We start from the raw sequence: 19,756 nt of genomic DNA on the forward strand, positions 1-19,756 counted from the left end.
GCCTTCACAGATGTGTAAGTTACCCATGTCTTGGGCACTAATACACCCCCATACCATCACAGATGCTGGCTTTTACACTTTGCGCCTATAATAGTCCAGATGTTTCTTTTCCTTTTTGTTCCGGAGGACACAACGTCCACAGTTTCCAAAAACAATTTGACATGTGGACTCGTCAGACCACAGAACACTTTTCCACTTTGCATCACAAAGATGGCATGAAACAATGTGTGTTGTCAGGAGAAGAAGAGAAGGTCCTCTCCTATAATAGTCCAGATGTTTCTTTTCCTTTTTGTTTCGGAGGACACGACGTCCACAGTTTCCAAAAAAATTTTGACATGTGGACTCGTCAGACCACAGAACACTTTTCCACTTTGCATCAGTCCATCTTAAATGAGCTCGGGCCCAGCAAAGCGTTTGTGGGTGTTGTTGATAAATGGCTTTTGCTTTGCATAGTAGAGTTTTAACTTGCACTTACAGATGTAGCGACCAACTGTAGTTACTGACAGTGGTTTTCTGAAGTGTTCCTGAGCCCATGTGGTGATATCCTTTACACACTTATGTCGCTTTTTGATGCAGGTATCATCGCTTACATGCAGTGATTTCTCCAGATTCTCTGAACCTTTTGATGATATTACGGACCGTAGATGGTGAAATCCCTAAATTTCTTGCAATAGCTCGTTGAGAAATGTTGTTCTTAAACTGTTCAACAATTTGCTCACGCATTTGTTGACAAAGTGGTGACCCTCGCCCCATCCTTATTTGTGAATGACTGAGCATTTCACGGAAGCTGCTTTTATACCCAATCATGGCACCCACCTGTTCCCAATGAGCCTGTTCACCTGTGGGATGTTCCAAATAAGTGTTGGATGAGCATTCCTCAACTTTCTCAGTCCTTTTTGCCACTTGTGCCAGCTTTTTGGAAACATGTTGCAGGCATCAAATTCCAAAAGAGCTAATATTTGCAAAAAATAACAACGTTTACCAGGTTGATCGTTAAATATCTTGTCTTTGCAGTCTATTCAATTGAATATAAGTTGAAAAGGGTTTGCAAATCATTGTATTCTGTTTTTATTTACCATTTACACAACGTGACAACTTCACTGGTTTTGGGGTTTGTCGACGGCATAAAAGAGCAGAAAGAAAGGAACTTAGTGTACATGACCAGTGTCAAGTTTAGATGTAACATCCTTTTTAAAAAGTCACCTCAACGCTTTAAAATGTTCTGCTTCCAGCTGGGTTGCTCTCTCGCTTTTTCCACTGCCATCAGTGCACAACTCCTAGACATTTATCTCCCCCCTTCCCTGACTTTGCTCCCTCAGCTCACAAGACGATTTCCTTTCTTCTTTGTCTTTTTTCCAAGTGAGCCGCTGATATATTTTGGGCCCCCGTTTTGTCCCTCACCGTCTCGTATTACATTCTGACTTATTTTAATTGTATTTCAAGAGATCTTTGTGGGTATGAAATGCTATTTTAAGTGTTCCAGACAGACACTGAGACCAATAAATCAATTTAATGCACTGTTTTAAAAGGGGCCGAAGGGACAGTTGTCTGTGTTTTCTTGTCGGGACTCCAGTAAACGATCATCCATCTCTCTTAGCTCAATATTCATAATGATATGTCATGTTTTTGAGATTGAAGTGCGTGTGTGTTAGCAGACCACGCAAGGAGTGCAGGTCAACTGCTTCCGGACTCTGGAAGACCTTGTTTTGGGATACCAGCACCCCCACAAAGGCCTGGTCACCCCTTTGCTTTACCCCGTGCCCCGTGACGCCGACACAGGGGACGAAAGCTCAGGTAAGACCTCTAAACTTTAAAATGTCCCTATTAGGCTTGTACTAGTATAGTATCGCGGTACTAATGAATCAAAAACATTGCTGGTTTTACGAGCAGAGGCGCATGTTCGGCAGCGCACACACACGGGGTACTTACAAGCAGACACAGTGTGTACACTGCAAAAACTGAAATATAAGCATACTTGCCAACCCTCCCGTTTTTAGCGCCTCTCCCGACAACCTCCCGGCAGAGATTTTCTCCCGACAAACTCCCGGTATTCAGCCGGAGCTGGAGGCCACGCCCCCTCCAGCTCAATGCGGACCTGAGTGGGGACAGCCGTTCTCACGTCCGCTTTCCCAGCAGCTTGCCTGCCCAATGACGTCATAACATCTACGGCTTTTAGAGAGTAGAGTGCACAACAAGGAGAGCGAGTTCTTGGTTTCTTATGTGGGTTTATTGTTAGGCAGTTTCATTATCAATCAATCAATCAATCAATCAATGTTTATTTATATAGCCCTAAATCACAAGTGTCTCAAAGGGCTGTACAAGCCACAACGACATCCTCGGTGTCGAGTGGGTCTGATATAATATTGTGAAAGTCCAACACATCAGCGAAAGTCCAGTCCATGGTGGGGCCAGCGGGAACCATCCCGAGTGGAGACGGGTCAGCAGCGTAGAGATGTCCCCATCTGATGGACAGGCTAGCGGTCCACCCCGGAGCAGAGTAGAAAAGAAAAGAAAAGAAACGGCAGATCAACTGGTCTAAAAAGGGAGTCTATTTAAAGGCTAGAGTATACAAATGAGTTTTAAGATGAGACTTAAATGCTTCTACTGAGGTAGCATCTCTAACTTTTACCGGGAGGGCATTCCATAGTATTGGAGCCCGAATAGAAAACGCTCTATAGCCCGCAGACTTTTTTTGGGCTCTGGGAATCACTAATAAGCCGGAGTTCTTTGAACGCAGATTTCTTGCCGGGACATATGGTACAATACAATCGTCAAGATAGGCAGGAGCTTGACCGTGTAGTATTTTATACGTAAGTAGTAAAACCTTAAAGTCGCATCTTAGGTGCACAGGAAGCCAGTGCAAGTGAGCCAGTATAGGCGTAATATGATCAAACTTTCTTGTTTTTGTCAAAAGTCTAGCAGCCGCATTTTGTACCATCTGTAATCTTTTAATGCTAGACATAGGGAGGCCCGAAAATAATACGTTACAGTAATCGAGACGAGATGTAACGAACGCATGGATAATGATCTCAGCATCGCTTGTGGACAAAATGGAACGAATTTTAGCGATATTACGGAGATGAAAGAAGGCCGTTTTAGTAACACTCTTAATGTGTGACTCAAACGAGAGAGTTGGGTCGAAGATAATACCCAGATTCTTTACCGAGTCTCCTTGTTTAATTGTTTGGTTGTCAAATGTTAAGGTGGTATTATTAAATAGATGTTGGTGTTGAGCAGGACCGATAATCAGCATTTCCGTTTTCTTAGCGTTGAGTTGCAAAAAGTTAGCGGACATCCATTGTTTAATTTCATTAAGACACGCCTCCAGCTGACTACAATCCGGCGTGTTGGTCAGCTTTAGGGGCATGTAGAGTTGGGTGTCATCAGCATAACAGTGAAAGCTAACACCGTATTTGCGTATAATGTCACCTAGCGGCAGCATGTAAATACTAAAGAGTGCAGGGCCAAGAACTGAACCCTGGGGAACTCCGCACGTTACCTTAACATAGTCCGAGGTCACATTGTTATGGGAGACACACTGCATCCTGTCAGTAAGATAAGAGTTAAACCAAGACAAGGCTAAGTCTGACATCCCAATACGTGTTTTGATACGCTCTAATAAAATATTATGATCAACAGTATCGAAAGCGGCGCTAAGATCAAGAAGCAGCAACATAGATGAAGCATCAGAATCCATCGTCAGCAATAGATCATTAGTCATTTTTGCGAGGGCTGTCTCCGTAGAGTGATTTGCCCTGAAACCGGATTGAAAAGGTTCACAGAGATTGTTAGTCACTAAGTGTTCATTTAGCTGCTGTGCGACAATTTTTTCGAGAATTTTCGAGATAAACGGTAGGTGGGACACCGGCCGGTAGTTCACCATGAGGTCAGGATCGAGGTTAGGTCTTTTGAGTAGAGGATGAATAACCGCTTTTTTGAATGCTAGAGGAACAGTACCAGAGGAAAGTGATAGGTTTATAATATTTAACACTGATGGACCTAATAAAACAAAAAGCTCCTTGATAAGTTTCCCAGGAATTGGGTCAAGTAAACATGTTGTTTGTTTTGTCCCATTTACACATTTTAACAATTCCTCCAATGTTATTTCATCAAAGAGAGAGAAACTATTTTGGAGGGCAATGTCCGTCGTATATACAGTCATATTTGTGTTAATAGAACCCAGTTGTGGCTGGGATGCATTGTCTTTAATCTCTTTTCTAATGACTTCAATTTTCTTATTAAAGAAATTCATAAAGTCATCTGCTGAGTGGGTGGAGCTACTGGGAGGAGTCCCTTGTTGGGTTAGCGATGCTACTGTACTAAACAAAAATTTAGGATCATTTTTGTTGAGGTGGATGAGATTTGAGTAATATTTAGCTTTAGCTGAGGTAAGCATGCGTTTATAAGTTATTAAACTATCACTCCATGCTTGATGGAAAACCTCAAGTTTAGTCGCATTAACGTCCTCCCAGCGCGGTAACAACACACAACATCAGCAGTCACGTTTAGTCTACCGTAAAGCAGTTTGTCTGCCGTAAACAGCAATGTTGTGACACTCTTAAACAGGACAATACCGCCACCTACTGGATAGCCTGCAGAACACTGAAATTCAAGTATATCTTTTATTTATATGTATAATAAGATTTTTAAAAAAAAGAAATATATATATAGCTAGAATTCACTGAAAGTCAAGTATTTCATACATATATATATATATATATATATATATATATATATATATATATATATATATATATATATATATATATATATATATATATATATATATATATATATATATATATATATATATATATTATTGGAGGTCTCAAGGTTGGCAAGTATGAATCTAAGTAAGATGAAATATCTCAAATAAGGGTGATATTTGCTTATTTTCTGTCTAATAAGATAATTCTTCTCACTAAGCAGATTTTTATGTTAGAGTGTTTTACTTGTTTTAAGGGTTTTGGTCCTAAAACTTGGGGCGGTATAGCTCGGTTGGTAGAGTGTTTCAGGGTTTCATGTTCGATACCCGCTTCCGCCATCCTAGTCACTGCCGTTGTGTCCTTGGGCAAGACACTTTACCCACCTGCCCCCAGTGCCACCCACACTGGTTTAAATGTAACTTAGATATTGGGTTTCACTATGTAAAAGCGCTTTGAGTCACTAGAGAAAAGTGCTATATAAATATAATTCACTTCACTAAATGATCTCAGTTAGATATTACAGCTTGTTGCTGATATTTGATGACCTATATCGAGTAAAACATGCTTGAAACTAGAATATCAACTGTTGCAAAGCTGTGTCATCAACACTCACGAGTATAAAACTACTTTTTTAAAGTAATCATTTCTTATTTCAAGCATGAAAAAAAAAATCATGATTTTGACACAATTGTGTCTCATAATTAAAACAGATGACAGCCAAATGGACTTTGCTGTTTTATTTTCAATGAAACAATAGAACATACGTACTCATATAGTAGTACAGTTGGCACAGTACAGTAAACTGACAGTTAATATTTAAACATTTAACATTTCAAACAATTTTGAACAGAAATAGTTCATGCACATTCAGATAAATTCCTCAAAATTACAATTAAAAAAATGTTGGCTGAGGGCCGGGCTGTATATATGCGCACTAATTGACTGAAAGAGCACGCACTTGGCGCGATGATGTCATGTTATACATGGAAAAATGCATTTTTAGACCATATGATTTGCCTGAGCGGCTAGGAGACCCCGAGAGTAACAAGCGGTTGCCTCGTTGCCTTTCCATTAAGAACAATAAATACGTTTTTAGTATAAGTTTGCTGGTTTCAAGAAATATAATGCAGAGCGCATATCATTATGTCAAGATAATGGCACTAGCATTTACTTCATTTAAGAGTATTTTTCAACGTATTGAGCAAAAAGGTCTTTTTTTTTTTCTGCCAAGAAAAGTGCACTTGTTATTAGTGAGAATATTCTTATTTTAAGGTATTTTTGGGTTCATTGAGGTTAGCTCATTTGACTTGATTTGGAAAGTCTTGACAAGCCGAATTTTCTTGTTCTATTGGCAGATCATTTTGCTTAGTTCAAATAAAATACCCCTCATTTTTGTAATTTTTTTTTTCTTGTTTTTGAACACTGACTTTTTGCAGTGTAGACAGAAAAGGGAGAACGGACGCATTTTGTCTTAAAAACTAAAGATAAAGGGGAAGCTATAACACTGAAACACTTTAAGACACGGCTAGCTAGTTAGCGGCTAATGTCCATCTGCAGTCTGCAGTGTTTTAGCTACTTCTAAATCACTAATCCTCGCCTCCGTGGCGACAAATAAAGTCAGTTTCTTTCAAGTACCATTATCACTGCAGGACGAGGAATAGCTAAACATGCTTCACTACACACCGTAGGAGGATACAATAGCTCCCTGGCGTCACAATGTAAACAAATGCCATGGGTGGATCTACACCTGACATCCACTGTAATGATACCAAGTACAGGAGCGTATTTAGTCGATACTACTATGATTACATCGATATTTTTTATTGTCACAAAATAAAAAAAACAATCCATATTATGTTTAAAAACTCAGGAAATACGTCCCTGGACACATGAGGACTTTGAATATTACCAATGTATGATCCTGTAGCTACTTGGTATCAGATCCATCCATTTTCTACCACTTGTTCCTTTTGTGGTCGCGGGGGGTACCGGAGCCTATAATTTGTGTCATGAGACATGCAAATACGAATTATATACAAAGAGGATAAAAGTAAAGGATATTAAATGAACTCAAATATACCTACAAACGAGGCATAACGATGCAGCTAGGCTAAATAGCATGTTAGCATTGATTAGCTTGCAGTGCATGCACTGACCAAATATGCCTGATTAGCACTCCACACAAGTCAATAACATCAACAAAGCGCGCCTTTGTGCATTCACGCACAGCATAAAAGGTTTGGTGGACAAAACGAGACAAAGAAGGAGCGGAAGATTTTACATGTAAACAAACTGTTGCGTCACAGTCCACACTATGGTGAGTTCAAGAACGGCCGAAATGAGTAGGACAAAAGGATGTTCACCAAATAGTCTCATCAGTGAAGCATACACACACACATATAACGTTTGTCCTCAAACAAAAGAGCCGAGGGTTAGTGCATGTGCCTTACAATATGAAGGTCCTGGGTTCGATCCCCGGGCTCGGGGTCTTTCTGTGTGGAGTTTGCATGTTCTCCCGTGACTGCATTGGTTTCCCTCCGGCCCAGAATCGAACCCAGGACCTTCGTATCGTGAGGCACACGCACTAACCTCTGGCCACCGTGCTGCCCTGGATGGACTTTTTGAAAAGTAATAAATCGATTTAGAATTGGGACGAGTAAGAATCGCTATTCGGATGTGAACCAAATATTTTTGTGCACCCTTCGTTACACTGTAAAAAAAAAATCTGTAAAAAAACGGTCATCTACTGGCAGCTACGGCTGCCAAACGAAAACCATAAAATTAAAGTAAAACATTGTAAACCAAATAATGATCAAAAACATTATATTTACAGACATTTTCATGAAACGTTTTTGCGTGAAAATATCGTAATTTTACAGATTTTTACTAAATTATTAATATCAACCACCTTTAATAAAGTGACAATGCAAACAGTTCTGCAGAAAAAATACCTTTATTCTACAGAGTTTTTCCAAATTGTTACGATCAAACACCTTTAAGGATGTGACAATGCTGGCAGTTCCACTGAAAAATACCATTATTTTACAGATTTTTTCTGAATTGTTAAGATCAACCACCTTTACTAAAGTGACGATGCAAACAGTTCTGCAGAAAAATACCTTTATTCTACAGTTAGATTGTTAGTATGGACATAGACTTTTATATAACAAGCTACATAGTTAATGAAAGCTAATTACTGTAATTTTACATGAATTTGAAAGTAATTTAAGAAAACAGAAAATGCTATGTATAATTAAATTTGGTATTTTTCTGTAAAAAAAAATAGAAATATACATAGTTTGTCATTACTGGCATATTACTTAAAACAACAGGCGGATTGTTTATTTACAGATAATGTCTTCAATTCTACAGTTTTGTAAACTATTTAAAAAAAATAGAAAAATTACTGTAGAAATTTAGAGTAAATTAACCATAAAAATAGGATTTTTTTTTACAGTGTAGAATATCATTAAAACAAGTTAGTTTTGCACAATAGCCAACATTTAAATACGCAACACACTTGCTGCATTTCAGATGAGGAGAAGACGCCTCAAAGTTCAGCCCCTGTCAACACGGTCACCTTCACCACACCGCCGCCGGCCACACCAGACCCCCACGCGGTGTTTTTGGATAAGTTGCAGGAACTGAACACGTCAAAGTACGCGATCCCTCGTTGTGGTTGTTGTGAAGTGGTCTAAAGTTTCCTGTCATCTCTTCCAGTACTGCCAGCGACGTGGTCTCACTGCTCAACGGCTACTTCTTCAGCGAGCTGCCGCTGGACATCGACAACGTGCACAAAGGCGCGTCCGCACTTTGCCACCTCAAGCGTATGCTGGGTGTTGCCTGCCAGGGCCTGAACAGGTCAGCAAGAACTGCTTTATTCTGTACTGTTTCCTTATGACTCCATGCCACAAAACGATGAGCTTAATTCAGGGGTGTGGAACACGGTCACACTGAGGCACCTTCTACAGAATGATAAATGACACAATATGTTACTGCATACGTCAGCAGACTAATTAGGAGCCTTTGTTTGTTTACTTACTACTAAAAGACAAGTTGTCTAGTATATTCACTATTTTATTTAAGGACTAAATTGCAATAATAAACATATGTTTAATGTACCCTAAGATGTTTTGTTCAAATAAAGCCAATAATGCCATTTTTTGTGGTCCCCTTTATTTAGAAAAGTATCAAAATATCGAAATACATTTTGGTACCGGTACCATTGATTGATTGATTGAAACTTTTATTAGTAGATTGCACAGTACAGTACATACACTACCGTTCAAAAGTTTGGGGTCACCCAAACAATTTTGTGGAATAACCTTCATTTCTAAGAACAAGAATAGACTGTCGAGTTTCAGATGAAAGTTCTCTTTTTCTGGCCATTTTGAGCGTTTCATTGACCCCACAAATGTGATGCTCCAGAAACTCAATCTGCTCAAAGGAAGGTCAGTTTTGTAGCTTCTGTAACGAGCTGAACTGTTTTCAGATGTGTGAACATGATTGCACAAGGGTTTTCTAATCATCAATTAGCCTTCTGAGCCAATGAGCAAACACATTGTACCATTAGAGTGATAGTTGCTGGAAATGGGCCTCTATACACCTATGTAGATATTGCACCAAAAACCAGACATTTGCAGCTAGAATAGTCATTTACCACATTATCAATGTATGGAGTGTATTTCTTTAAAGTTAAGACTAGTTTAAAGTTATCTTCATTGAAAAGTACAGTGCTTTTCCTTCAAAAATAAGGACATTTCAATGTGACCCTAAACTTTTGAACGGTAGTGTATTCCGTACAATTGACCACTAAATGGTAACACCCGAATACGTTTTTCAAGTTGTTTAAGTCCACTTAAATCAGGGGTCACCAACCTTTTTGAAACCAAGAGCTACTTCTTGGGTACTGATTAATGCGAAGGGCTACCAGTTTGATACACACTTAAATAAATTGCCAGAAATAGCCAATTTGCTCAATTTACCTTTAACTCTATGTTACTATTAATAATGAATGATATTTATCTTTGTGGAAACACTGATCATCTTAATGATTTCTCACAATAAATATATATAGAAACAGATAAATATCAATATGCAACACTTTATTTTTAATATTTTCTCTAAGTGCACATTTTTCAAATTGAACATTTTCAAATGATCACTTCTAAGACCGTCTTGTGAAATCACAATATCCCATTTTAACTAGCTAGCCACTAACATTTTTGAACAAATCATGAATTACTTTGCACCATGTTTGTACAAATAATAACTCATGTCGAATACAAAAGTCAACTCTCAAATTTTTAAATAAATCATGTCACACTTTGAACTGGACACCAAATCTGTTATCTGTTTCTTTGTCAGTTAGTGAAGGCCAAGTCTTTAAAATATTTTCTTGGATTTTCAAATTCTATTTGAGTTTTGTCTCTCTTAGAATTAAAAATGTTGAGCAAAGCGAGACCAGCTTGCTAGTAAATAAATACAATTTAAAAAATAGAGGCAGCTCACTGGTAAGTGCTGCTATTTGAGCAAATTTTAGAACAGGCCAGCGGGCTACTCATCTGGTCCTTACGGGCTACCTGGTGCCCGCGGGCACCGCGTTGGTGACCCCTGACTTAAATCGATTCATGGTACAGATATATACTATCATCATAATACAGTCATCACACAAGTTAATCATCAGAGTATACACATTGCATTATTTACATTATTTACAATCCGAGGGTGTGGGATGTGGAGCACAGCACTTCAGTCATCAACAATTGCATCATCAGAGAAATGGACATTGAAACAGTGTAGGTCTAACTTGGTAGGATATGTACAGCAAGTAGTGGACATAGAGAGAGAGATCAGAAAGCATAAGAATAAGTATCTACATTTGATTATTTACATTTAATTATTTACAATCCGGGGAGGAGGGATGTGGAAGGGGGAGGGTGTTTGTTTAGGGTTGAAGTTGCCTGGAGGGGTTCTTTTAGTGCGGTTTTGAAGGAGGATAGAGATGCCCTTTCTTTTACACCTGTTGGGAGTGCATTCCATATTGATGTGTCATAGAAGGAGAATGAGTTAAGACCTTTGTTAGATCGGAATCTGGGTTTGACGTGGTTAGTGGAGCTCCCCCTGGTGTTGTGGTTATGGCGGTCATTTACGTTAGAGGCCTACTGAAACCCACTACTACCGACCACGCAGTCTGATAGTTTATATATCAATGATGAAATCTTAACATTGCAACACATGCCAATACGGCCGGGTTAACTTATAAAGTGCAATTTTAAATTTCCCGCTAAACTTCCGGTTGAAAACGTCTTTGGATGATGAAGTATGCGCGTGACGTAGCCAGTGAAATAGAAGTATCGGTACCCCATTGAATCCAATACAAAATAGCTCTGTTTTCATCTCAAAATTCAACAGTATTCTGGACATCTGTGTTGGTGAATCTTTTGCAATTTGTTTAAAGGCCTACTGAAAGCCACTACTACCGGCCACGCAGTCTGATAGTTTATATATCAATGATGAAATCTTAACATTGCAACACATGCCAATATGGCCGGGTTAACTTATAAAGTGCAATTTTAAAATTCCCGCCACACTTCCGGTTGAAAAACTCCTTTGGATATGATTTATGCGCGTGACGTCACAAAATCCACGGAAGTGGTTGTACCCCATCTGACCCGATATAAAAACCTCTTGTTTTCTTCGACAAAATTCCACAGTATTCTGGACATCTGTGTTGGTGAATCTTTTGCAATTTGTTTAATGAACAATGGAGGCTGCAAAGAAGAACGTTGTAGGTGGGATCGATCGGTGTATTAGCGGCTAAGTACAATACTTACAGCAACACAACAAGGACTACTTACTACGCCTAGCCGATGCTTGCCGTCAAACCCACGGATGAAGTCCTTCGTCGCGCCGTTGATCGCTGGAATGCAGGTGAGCACGGCTGTTGATGGAAAGATGAGGGCTGGCTGGCGTAGGTGGAGCGCTAATGTTTTTATCATAGTTCTGTGAGGTCCGGTTGCTAAGTTGCTAAATTAGCCTTAACGTCGTTAGCAACAGCATTGTTAAGCCTTACCAGGCTGAGAATTTTTAACCGTGTAGTTACATGTACATGGTTTAATAGTATTGTTGATCTTCTGTCTATCCTTCCAGTCAGGGGTTTATTTATTTTGTTTCTATCTGCATTTGAGAACGATGCTAGCACGTTAGCTCAGTAGCTAAGTGTGTCACCGATGTATTGTCGTGGAGATAAAAGTCACTTTAAATGTCCATTTTGCGTGCTCGACTCTCATTTTCAAGAGGATATAGTATCCGAGGTGGTTTAAAATACAAATCCGTGATCCACAATAGAAAAAGGAGAGTGTGGAATCCAATGAGCCAGCTTGTACCTAAGTTACGGTCAGAGCGAAAAAAGATACGTCCATCACTGCCTCTCTAGTCCTTCACTGTAACGTTCCTCATCTATTAATCTTTCATCCTTGCTCAAATTAATGGGGTAATCGTCGCTTTGTCGCTCCGAATCTCTCGCTCCAATGTAAACAACGGGGAATTGTAAGGAATACTAGCTCCTGTGACGTCACGCTACTTCCGGTACAGGCAAGGCTTTTTTTATCAGCGAGCAAAAGTTGCGAACTTTATCGTCGATTTTCTCTACTAAATCCTTTCAGCAAAAATATGGCAATATCGCGAAATGATCATGTATGACACATAGAATGGATCTGCTATTCCCGTTTAAATAAAAAAAAATCATTTCAGTAGGCCTTTAATGAACAATGAAGACTGCAAAGAAGAAAGTTGTAGGTGGGATCGGTGTATTAGCGGCGGACTACAGCAACACAACCAGGAAGACTTTGACTCGGATAGCAGACGCGCTAGCCGACACTAGCCACCGACCGCACGGATGATCGTGGTGAAGTCCTTCGTCCTTCCGTCGATCGCTGGAGCGCAGGTGAGCACGGGTGTTGATGAGCAGATGAGGGCTGGCTGGCGTAGGTGGAGCGCTAATGTTTTTATCATAGCTCCATGAGGTCCCGTTACTAAGTTAGCTTCAATGGCGCCGTTAGCAGCAGCATTTTTAAGCTTCGCCAAGCTGGAAAGCATTAACCGTGTATTCACAGGTCCATGGTTTAATAGTATTGTTGATCTTCCGTCTATCCTTCTAGTCAGGGATTTATTTATTTTGTTTCTATATGCAGTTAAGCACGATGCTATCACGCTAGCTCCGTAGCTAAAGTGTTTCGTCGATGTATTGTCGTGGAGATAAAAGTCACTGTGAATGTCCATTTCGCGTTCTCGACTCTCATTTTCAAGAGGATATAGTATCCGAGGTGGTTTGAAATACAAATCCGTGATCCACAATAGAAAAAGGAGAGAGTGTGGAATCCAATGAGCCAGCTTGTACCTAATTTACGGTCAGAGCGAAAAAAGATATGTCCTGCACTGCAATCTAGTACTTCACTCTAACGTTCCTCATCCACGAATCTTTCATCCTCGCTCAAATTAATGGGGTAATCGTCGCTTTCTCGGTCCGAATCTCTCTCGCTGCTGGTGTAAACAATAGGAAAATATGAGCAGTCCTTCCTCCGGTGTCGTCACGCTACTTCCGGTAGGGGCAAGGCTTTTTTTTATCAGAGACCAAAAGTTGCGAACTTTATCGTCGTTGTTCCATACTAAATCCTTTCAGCAAAAATATGGCAATATCGTGAAATGATCAAGTATGACACATAGAATGGATCTGCTATCCCCGTTTAAATAAAAACATTTCATTTCAGTAGGCCTTTAAGTAGTTTGACATGTACTTCGGTATCAGGGAGGTGTAGTGGATTTTATAGACTAGGCTCAGTGCAAGTTGTTTAACTCTGTCCTCCACCCTGAGCCAGCCCACTTTGGAGAAGTGGGTAGGAGTGAGGTGTGATCTGGGGTAGAGGTCTAGAAGTAATTTGACTAGCTTGTTCTGGGATGTTTGGAGTCTAGATTTGAGGGTTTTGGAGGTGCTAGGGTACCAGGAGGTGCATGCGTAATCGAAAAAGGGTTGAATGAGAGTTCCCGCTAGAATCTTCATGGTGCTTTTGTTGACCAGAGAGGAGATTCTGTCGAGAAATCTCGTTCGTTTGTTGACCTTTTGGATTACCTTGGTTGCCATTTTATCACAGGAAAGATTAGCCTCTAGAATGGAACCTAGGTAGGTGACCTCATCTTTCCTGGTGATAACAATGTCACCCACTTTTATAGTGAAGTCATTGACTTTCTTAAGGTTGATGTGGGACCCAAATAGGATGGATTCCGTTTTACCCAAGTGTATGGATAGCTTGTTGTCAGCGAGCCAGGTGCAAATTCTACAGAGTTCAGCACTGAGGATTTTCTCCACCTATGACTTGTCCTTGTCGGATACCAGCAGGGCAGAGTCATCCGCAAACAAAAACAATTCACAGTCGCATGCCGAAGACACCATTTTATTGGTATCGGGACAACCCTACTTTAAACACTTTTAACGTTTGTATTTTCAACACTAGTTGTAGTTTGCACTTTTGTACAACATATTTTCTAAGTAATGTTGCTGATTATTTCCCCGCAGTGAGGTCGACCTGACACTCTCAAGTCTGGAGACCCTGGCAAAGGTCTTTGACCACCCCAGCTGCTCCTTGCCAAACACAAATGTGCAGGTATGTTACATTTAGTGGCGACGGTGCATTATCTGTTGCTTGAAAAGAGACATTTCTGACTTTAACATCTGCATGGGGGAAAAAACAAAAAAAAGAGTCCAGACATGGTGGTGGACAACCTGTTGTGTAAGATTTCAGCCTTGGTCAGCCTTCTTTCTTCGCTGGAAAAAAAGGTACGGACACTTTTCTTTCAAATTCAATCTGTTTGTGACATTCCCTCACCGACAGACCACCCACATCTACATGTGCTCTTCTGTCTGTGAAGGTACTTAAGGCCCTCCAAGACGCAGTCACCAATCACAATCTGGCAGTGCAGCCTAACCCGCCTCCTCCGGAACCAACGGCCACCATTACCACTTCTCCCAAGACTCACTGGCATCGGCAGCTGCCGGTCCGCTCCTTCCAGGTTACTAACACCTGCATTTTATGTCGCTGAATTGCTTTTAGCCATTCCAAAACAGGAGGATTGTGACAGGTTGAGTGACGGCATGAAATATGCTAATGATAATAAGTAGAAGGAGCTCAATAGAAACAAAAAGACAGCTCGATACAGGAAACACGGGAAGCACTGCGGGAAGACACAAGGGAGATCAGACACGGGAACTGGGAAGATACAGAGATAGAACAAGTACTCGGGAGGGAAGCCAGACTCGGGATGCTTACTACGTCACCAGGCCCGGCCCTAACCAATCTGGCGCCCTAGGCAAGATTTTATGTGGCACCCCCCCACATCGGCAGTGAAGTGTATATATTCACAAGAAACCGAATAGCTTTGTCTTTGACCTTTTTTTTTTACTTAAACAAAACAAATTAAAAATCAGAATAGTTAACAAGATAAAAAAAAATATGGATAAATAAATGAATACAAAAAATAAAAAATTAATATATGAAATACAATATTTTTTACATACATAAACACAAAATAAAACGTGTCAACAAGTTGTATAAAATAAATTTAAAATACAATATAAATAAGACACTGCACAAAACAAGATATCAAACCAGTATGACTTTCACAACTATATTACAAAAAAAGGGGATCCTACAGAGTTCTCTATTTGTGCTTTTTAATATTGCATTAACTAGAATGACTTACAAAATACTGTACACCAGGGAGTACTGTAATTACCTAACGTTACATTATTATTTTCCATAACAATTTAGCCCCCTCCACAATATTAACCCGACGTTCAAACAGAACTAGCTATTTATTGATTAGCAATTGCCGAATCATGTAACATTAGCTTAATGCTAAAAAGCCAGGTTACTATCACATTCTGTAACAGACAAATAATTTCATGTAGGCTAACGTTACCTACCTGCTACCTCTGTCTTTTTCTCATTTCTCCTCTTCTTTTCTCTTTTTTCTTCCCTGGGCACCTGACAGTTTTGGCCGTTTTGACATCTTGTGTTGATTTTTTTATGTGGTGACGTCCAAAAAGAGTCATGATACGGGAAGGGAGGGGCCGCACCGTGCCGGGGGAGGGGGGACGTAATGTTGTAACGAATAAAATTTCTATTAAATAGGCTTTACTTTGCATTTTAATTAACGTGGGATTATTTTATGTATTTAGAAATAATAGTACCAACTTTTTTAAAATTTTTTTTTACTCCAACATTTGAGGCACTGGCGTGGCGCCCCCTGATGGACGGCGCCCTTAGCATTTGCCTATACGGCCTATGCCACGGGCCGGCCCTGTACGTCACAGATGATTACGTTCTGGCACGAATAGCGGGTTGAGCAGGCTTCTTGAAGGCAGGACCTCTCATTAGCTCCAGGTGCGTAGATTGCCGGTGAATGATTGCAGCTGCCGGCTGTCGCAAGCCGAACATGGCAGTGCGCGGCCATGGGCGCGTCCCGAGGCCAGGAATGCGCCCTGGCCGTGACATTAGGGTTATTGTTGGTTGTTAATATTGTGCTTGAAAACTTTCATTCAGCACCTTTTTACGTCCTCATTCTTGTCAGAGCGTACAATACTGATTGCAGAAACGACCCCTTTCCATGGTGCGCACTGACTAACAAAACAAGCCCGCCTTCTGTGCTGTTCTACCTAAAAACTGTCAGAATGCAGCTGCTTTCCAACATTTCGGAACTAACAAGTTGTGCCAAAATATGGCCGATGATGACTTATTAATATTATTTTTGTGTCCAGGTAAAGATGCTGCGCTATGGCAGGCAGACCGTGTCAGTGGATGTGGACGCAGGGGTGCTCCTGTTTGACAGGAAAGCCAACTCATTCGACGTAGAGTGGGTGTCCCACGACCGAGGTAAGACCATTGTGTCACCGGTGTGTGTATCGTCTGTGACGGCTTTGTGACTTGTACTGCATCAGTCCTTCAGCTTGTCAAGTACCAGAGTTGCCCTGCCAAGGTACGCCTGGTGATTGACAGCCACCACAACGCACCACGGGAGATGGTATTTGAGAGTGTTCGGGTAAAGCAGACTTCTGTTTGTCCATTGCAGGGGTCGGCAACCCATTGATTGATTGATTGATTGATACTTTTATTAGTAGGTTGCACAGTACAGTACATATTCTGTACAATTGACCACTAAATGGTAACACCCGAATACGTTTTTCAACTTGTATAAGTTAATCAGTTCATGGTGAAGGAGCCATATTGGACCAAAAATAAAATACAAAAAATCTGTCTGGAGCCACAAAAAATTAAAAACCTTAATGAAGTGTTATAATCAAGGCAACACATGATGTAAGTGTCCATATTAGTTATATTAGCCTACTATCAAAATGACTTTAAAAGTCTTATATAAGTGTTATAATGAAGGCAACACATGATATAAGTGTCTATATTAGTTATATTAGCCTACTATCAAAATGACTTTAAAAGTATTTTATAAGTGTTATAATGAAGACAACACATGATGTAAGTGTCTATATTAGCTATATTAGCCTACTATCAAAATGACTTTAAAAGTATTTTATAAGTGTTATAATGAAGACAACACATGATGTAAGTGTCTTTATTAGTTATATTAGCCTACTATCAAAATTACTTTAAAAAGTCTTATATAAGTGTTATAATGAAGGCAACGCATGATGTGTCCAAATTAGTTATATTAGCCTACTATCAGAATTACTTAAAAAATCTTATGTAAGTGTTCTAATGAAGGCAACACATGATGTAAGTGTCTATATTAGCTATATTAGCCTACTATCAAAATGACTTTAAAAGTTTTATGTAAGTGTTATAATGAAGGCAACACATGATGTAAGTGTCTATATTAGCTATGTTAGCCTACTATCAAAATAACTTTAAAATTCTTATGTAAGTGTTATAATGAAGGCAACACATGATGTAAGTGTCTATATTAGTTGTATTAGCCTACTGTCAAAATGACTTTAAAAGTCTTATATAAGTGTTATAATGAAGGCAACACATGATGTACGTGTCTATATTAGTTATATTAGCCTACTATAAAATGACTTTAAAAGTCTTATGTAAGTGTTATAATGAAGACAACACATGATGTAAGTGTCTATACTAGCTATATTAGCCTACTATCAAAATGACTTTAAAAGTCTTATATAAGTGTTATAATGAAGACAACACATGATGTAAGTGTCTCTATTAGTTATGTTAGCCTACTATCAAAATGACTTTAAAAGTCTCATATAAGTGTTATAATGAAGGCAACACATGATGTAAGTGTCTATACTAGCTATATTAGCCTACTATCAAAATGACTTTAAAAGTCTTATATAAGTGTTATAATGAAGACAACACATGATGTAAGTGTCTATATTAGCCTACTATCAAAATGACTTTAAAAGTCTTATATAAGTGTTATAATGAAGGCAATACATGATGTAAGTGTCTATATTTGTTATATTAGCCTACTATCAAAATAATATGTCTTACCTATTATATCTATCTATCTATCTATCTATCTATCTATCTATCTATCTATCTATCTATCTATCTATCTATCTATCTATCTATCTATCTATCTATCTATATCTATCTATCTATCTATCTATCTATCTATCTATCTATCTATCTATCTATCTATCTATCTATCTATCTATCTATCTATCTATCTATCTATCTATCTATCTATCTATCTATCTATCTATCTATCTATCTATTTATCTATCTATCTATCTATCTATCTATCTAAATACTCTCATCAGTGAAGCTTGTTTAATACACACAGTGAGATTTCTAACTCTTTAAAATGTTTGGGTCATGTTTGTATCCCTACAGCAGTGTTTTTCAAGTGTGCCGTGAGATACAGTCTGGTGTGCCGTGGGAGATGAGCGAATTTCACCTATCCATCCATCCATTTTCAGAATCAGAATCAGAATCAGAATCAGAATCAGAATCGTTTTATTGCCATTGTTTGAGAACGGGTTCACAAACTAGGAATTTTTCTTGGTGCAAACGTGCGACATAAAACACATATAACACATATTTGGTATAAAAAAGAGCTGTGACTGAGCTATCAGATAGACTTAGAAGGGATTCAAGGAATTTCATGGAGCTGCTGTTAGGAGTTATTGTTCATTTGCCTGATGGCCGAGGGGAAAAAACTGTTCAGGTGGCGGGAGGTGTGGGTCTGGATGGAGCGTAGTCTCCTGCCTGAGGGGAGAGGGGAGAATAGCGTGTGTCCAGGGTGAGAAGAGTCAGCTGTGATCCGACCCACACGCCTCCTGGTCCTGGAGGAGAACAAGTCCTGGAGGGATGGGAGCTTGCAGCCAATCACCTTCTCAGCAGCACGTATGATGCGCTGCAGTCTATTCTTATCCTGGACTGTGGCGCCGGGGAACCACACTGTGATGGAGCAGGTCAGGATGGACTCTATGATGGCTGAGTAAAACTGCACCAGCATCTCTGTCGGCACCTTAAGTTTCCTCAGCTGCCGCAGGAAGTACATCCTCTGCTGGGCCTTCTTGATGAGGGAGCTGATGGTCGGCTCCCACTTGAGGTCCTGGGTGATGGTGGTGCCCAAGAAACGGAAGGAGTCCACAATGGGGACGGGGGTGGGAGAGTCAATCAGGGTGAGGGGGGATGGTGGGGCTGTGACTTTCCTGAAGTCCATGATCATCTCCACTGTTTTCTGGGCGTTCAGCTCCAGGTTGTTGAGGCTGCACCAGGACGTCAGCCGGTCCACCTCTCTCCTGTAGGCGGACTCATCGCCATTCGAGATGAGCCCGATGAGGATGGTGTCATCCGCAAACTTGAGCAGTTTTACGGATTGGTGACTGGAGGTGCAGCAGTTTGTATACAGGGAGAAGAGCCAGGGGGAGAGTACACAGCCCTGAGGAGTACCAGTGTTTGTGGTTCGACTGTCCGAGACAATCTTCCCTAGCCTTACGTGCTGTCTTCGGTCTGTCAGGAAGTCATTAATCCAACTGCAGAGGGAGTCGG

General features: G+C 40.0%; 1 protein-coding gene across 2 annotated transcripts in view; it reads left to right on the plus strand.

Moving 5' to 3' along the window:
• inppl1b (inositol polyphosphate phosphatase-like 1b) overlaps positions 1 to 19,756 on the plus strand; it is a 94,489-nt gene that overhangs the window by 13,316 nt on the left and 61,417 nt on the right. The window contains exons 3-10 of one of the 2 annotated variants that reach the window (XM_062044310.1): positions 1,653 to 1,794; positions 8,241 to 8,364; positions 8,427 to 8,567; positions 14,281 to 14,368; positions 14,464 to 14,541; positions 14,634 to 14,774; positions 16,522 to 16,636; positions 16,702 to 16,802. In XM_062044310.1, the coding sequence (XP_061900294.1) occupies positions 1,653 to 1,794; positions 8,241 to 8,364; positions 8,427 to 8,567; positions 14,281 to 14,368; positions 14,464 to 14,541; positions 14,634 to 14,774; positions 16,522 to 16,636; positions 16,702 to 16,802 (930 nt within the window). The remainder of the gene's footprint in view (positions 1 to 1,652; positions 1,795 to 8,240; positions 8,365 to 8,426; positions 8,568 to 14,280; positions 14,369 to 14,463; positions 14,542 to 14,633; positions 14,775 to 16,521; positions 16,637 to 16,701; positions 16,803 to 19,756) is intronic. The other variant, XM_062044311.1, reaches the window with a different exon arrangement.

The sequence above is a fragment of the Entelurus aequoreus genome, linkage group LG04, assembly GCF_033978785.1.
Source record: "Entelurus aequoreus isolate RoL-2023_Sb linkage group LG04, RoL_Eaeq_v1.1, whole genome shotgun sequence".
In the NCBI taxonomy this organism is placed as follows: Eukaryota; Metazoa; Chordata; class Actinopteri; order Syngnathiformes; family Syngnathidae; genus Entelurus; species Entelurus aequoreus.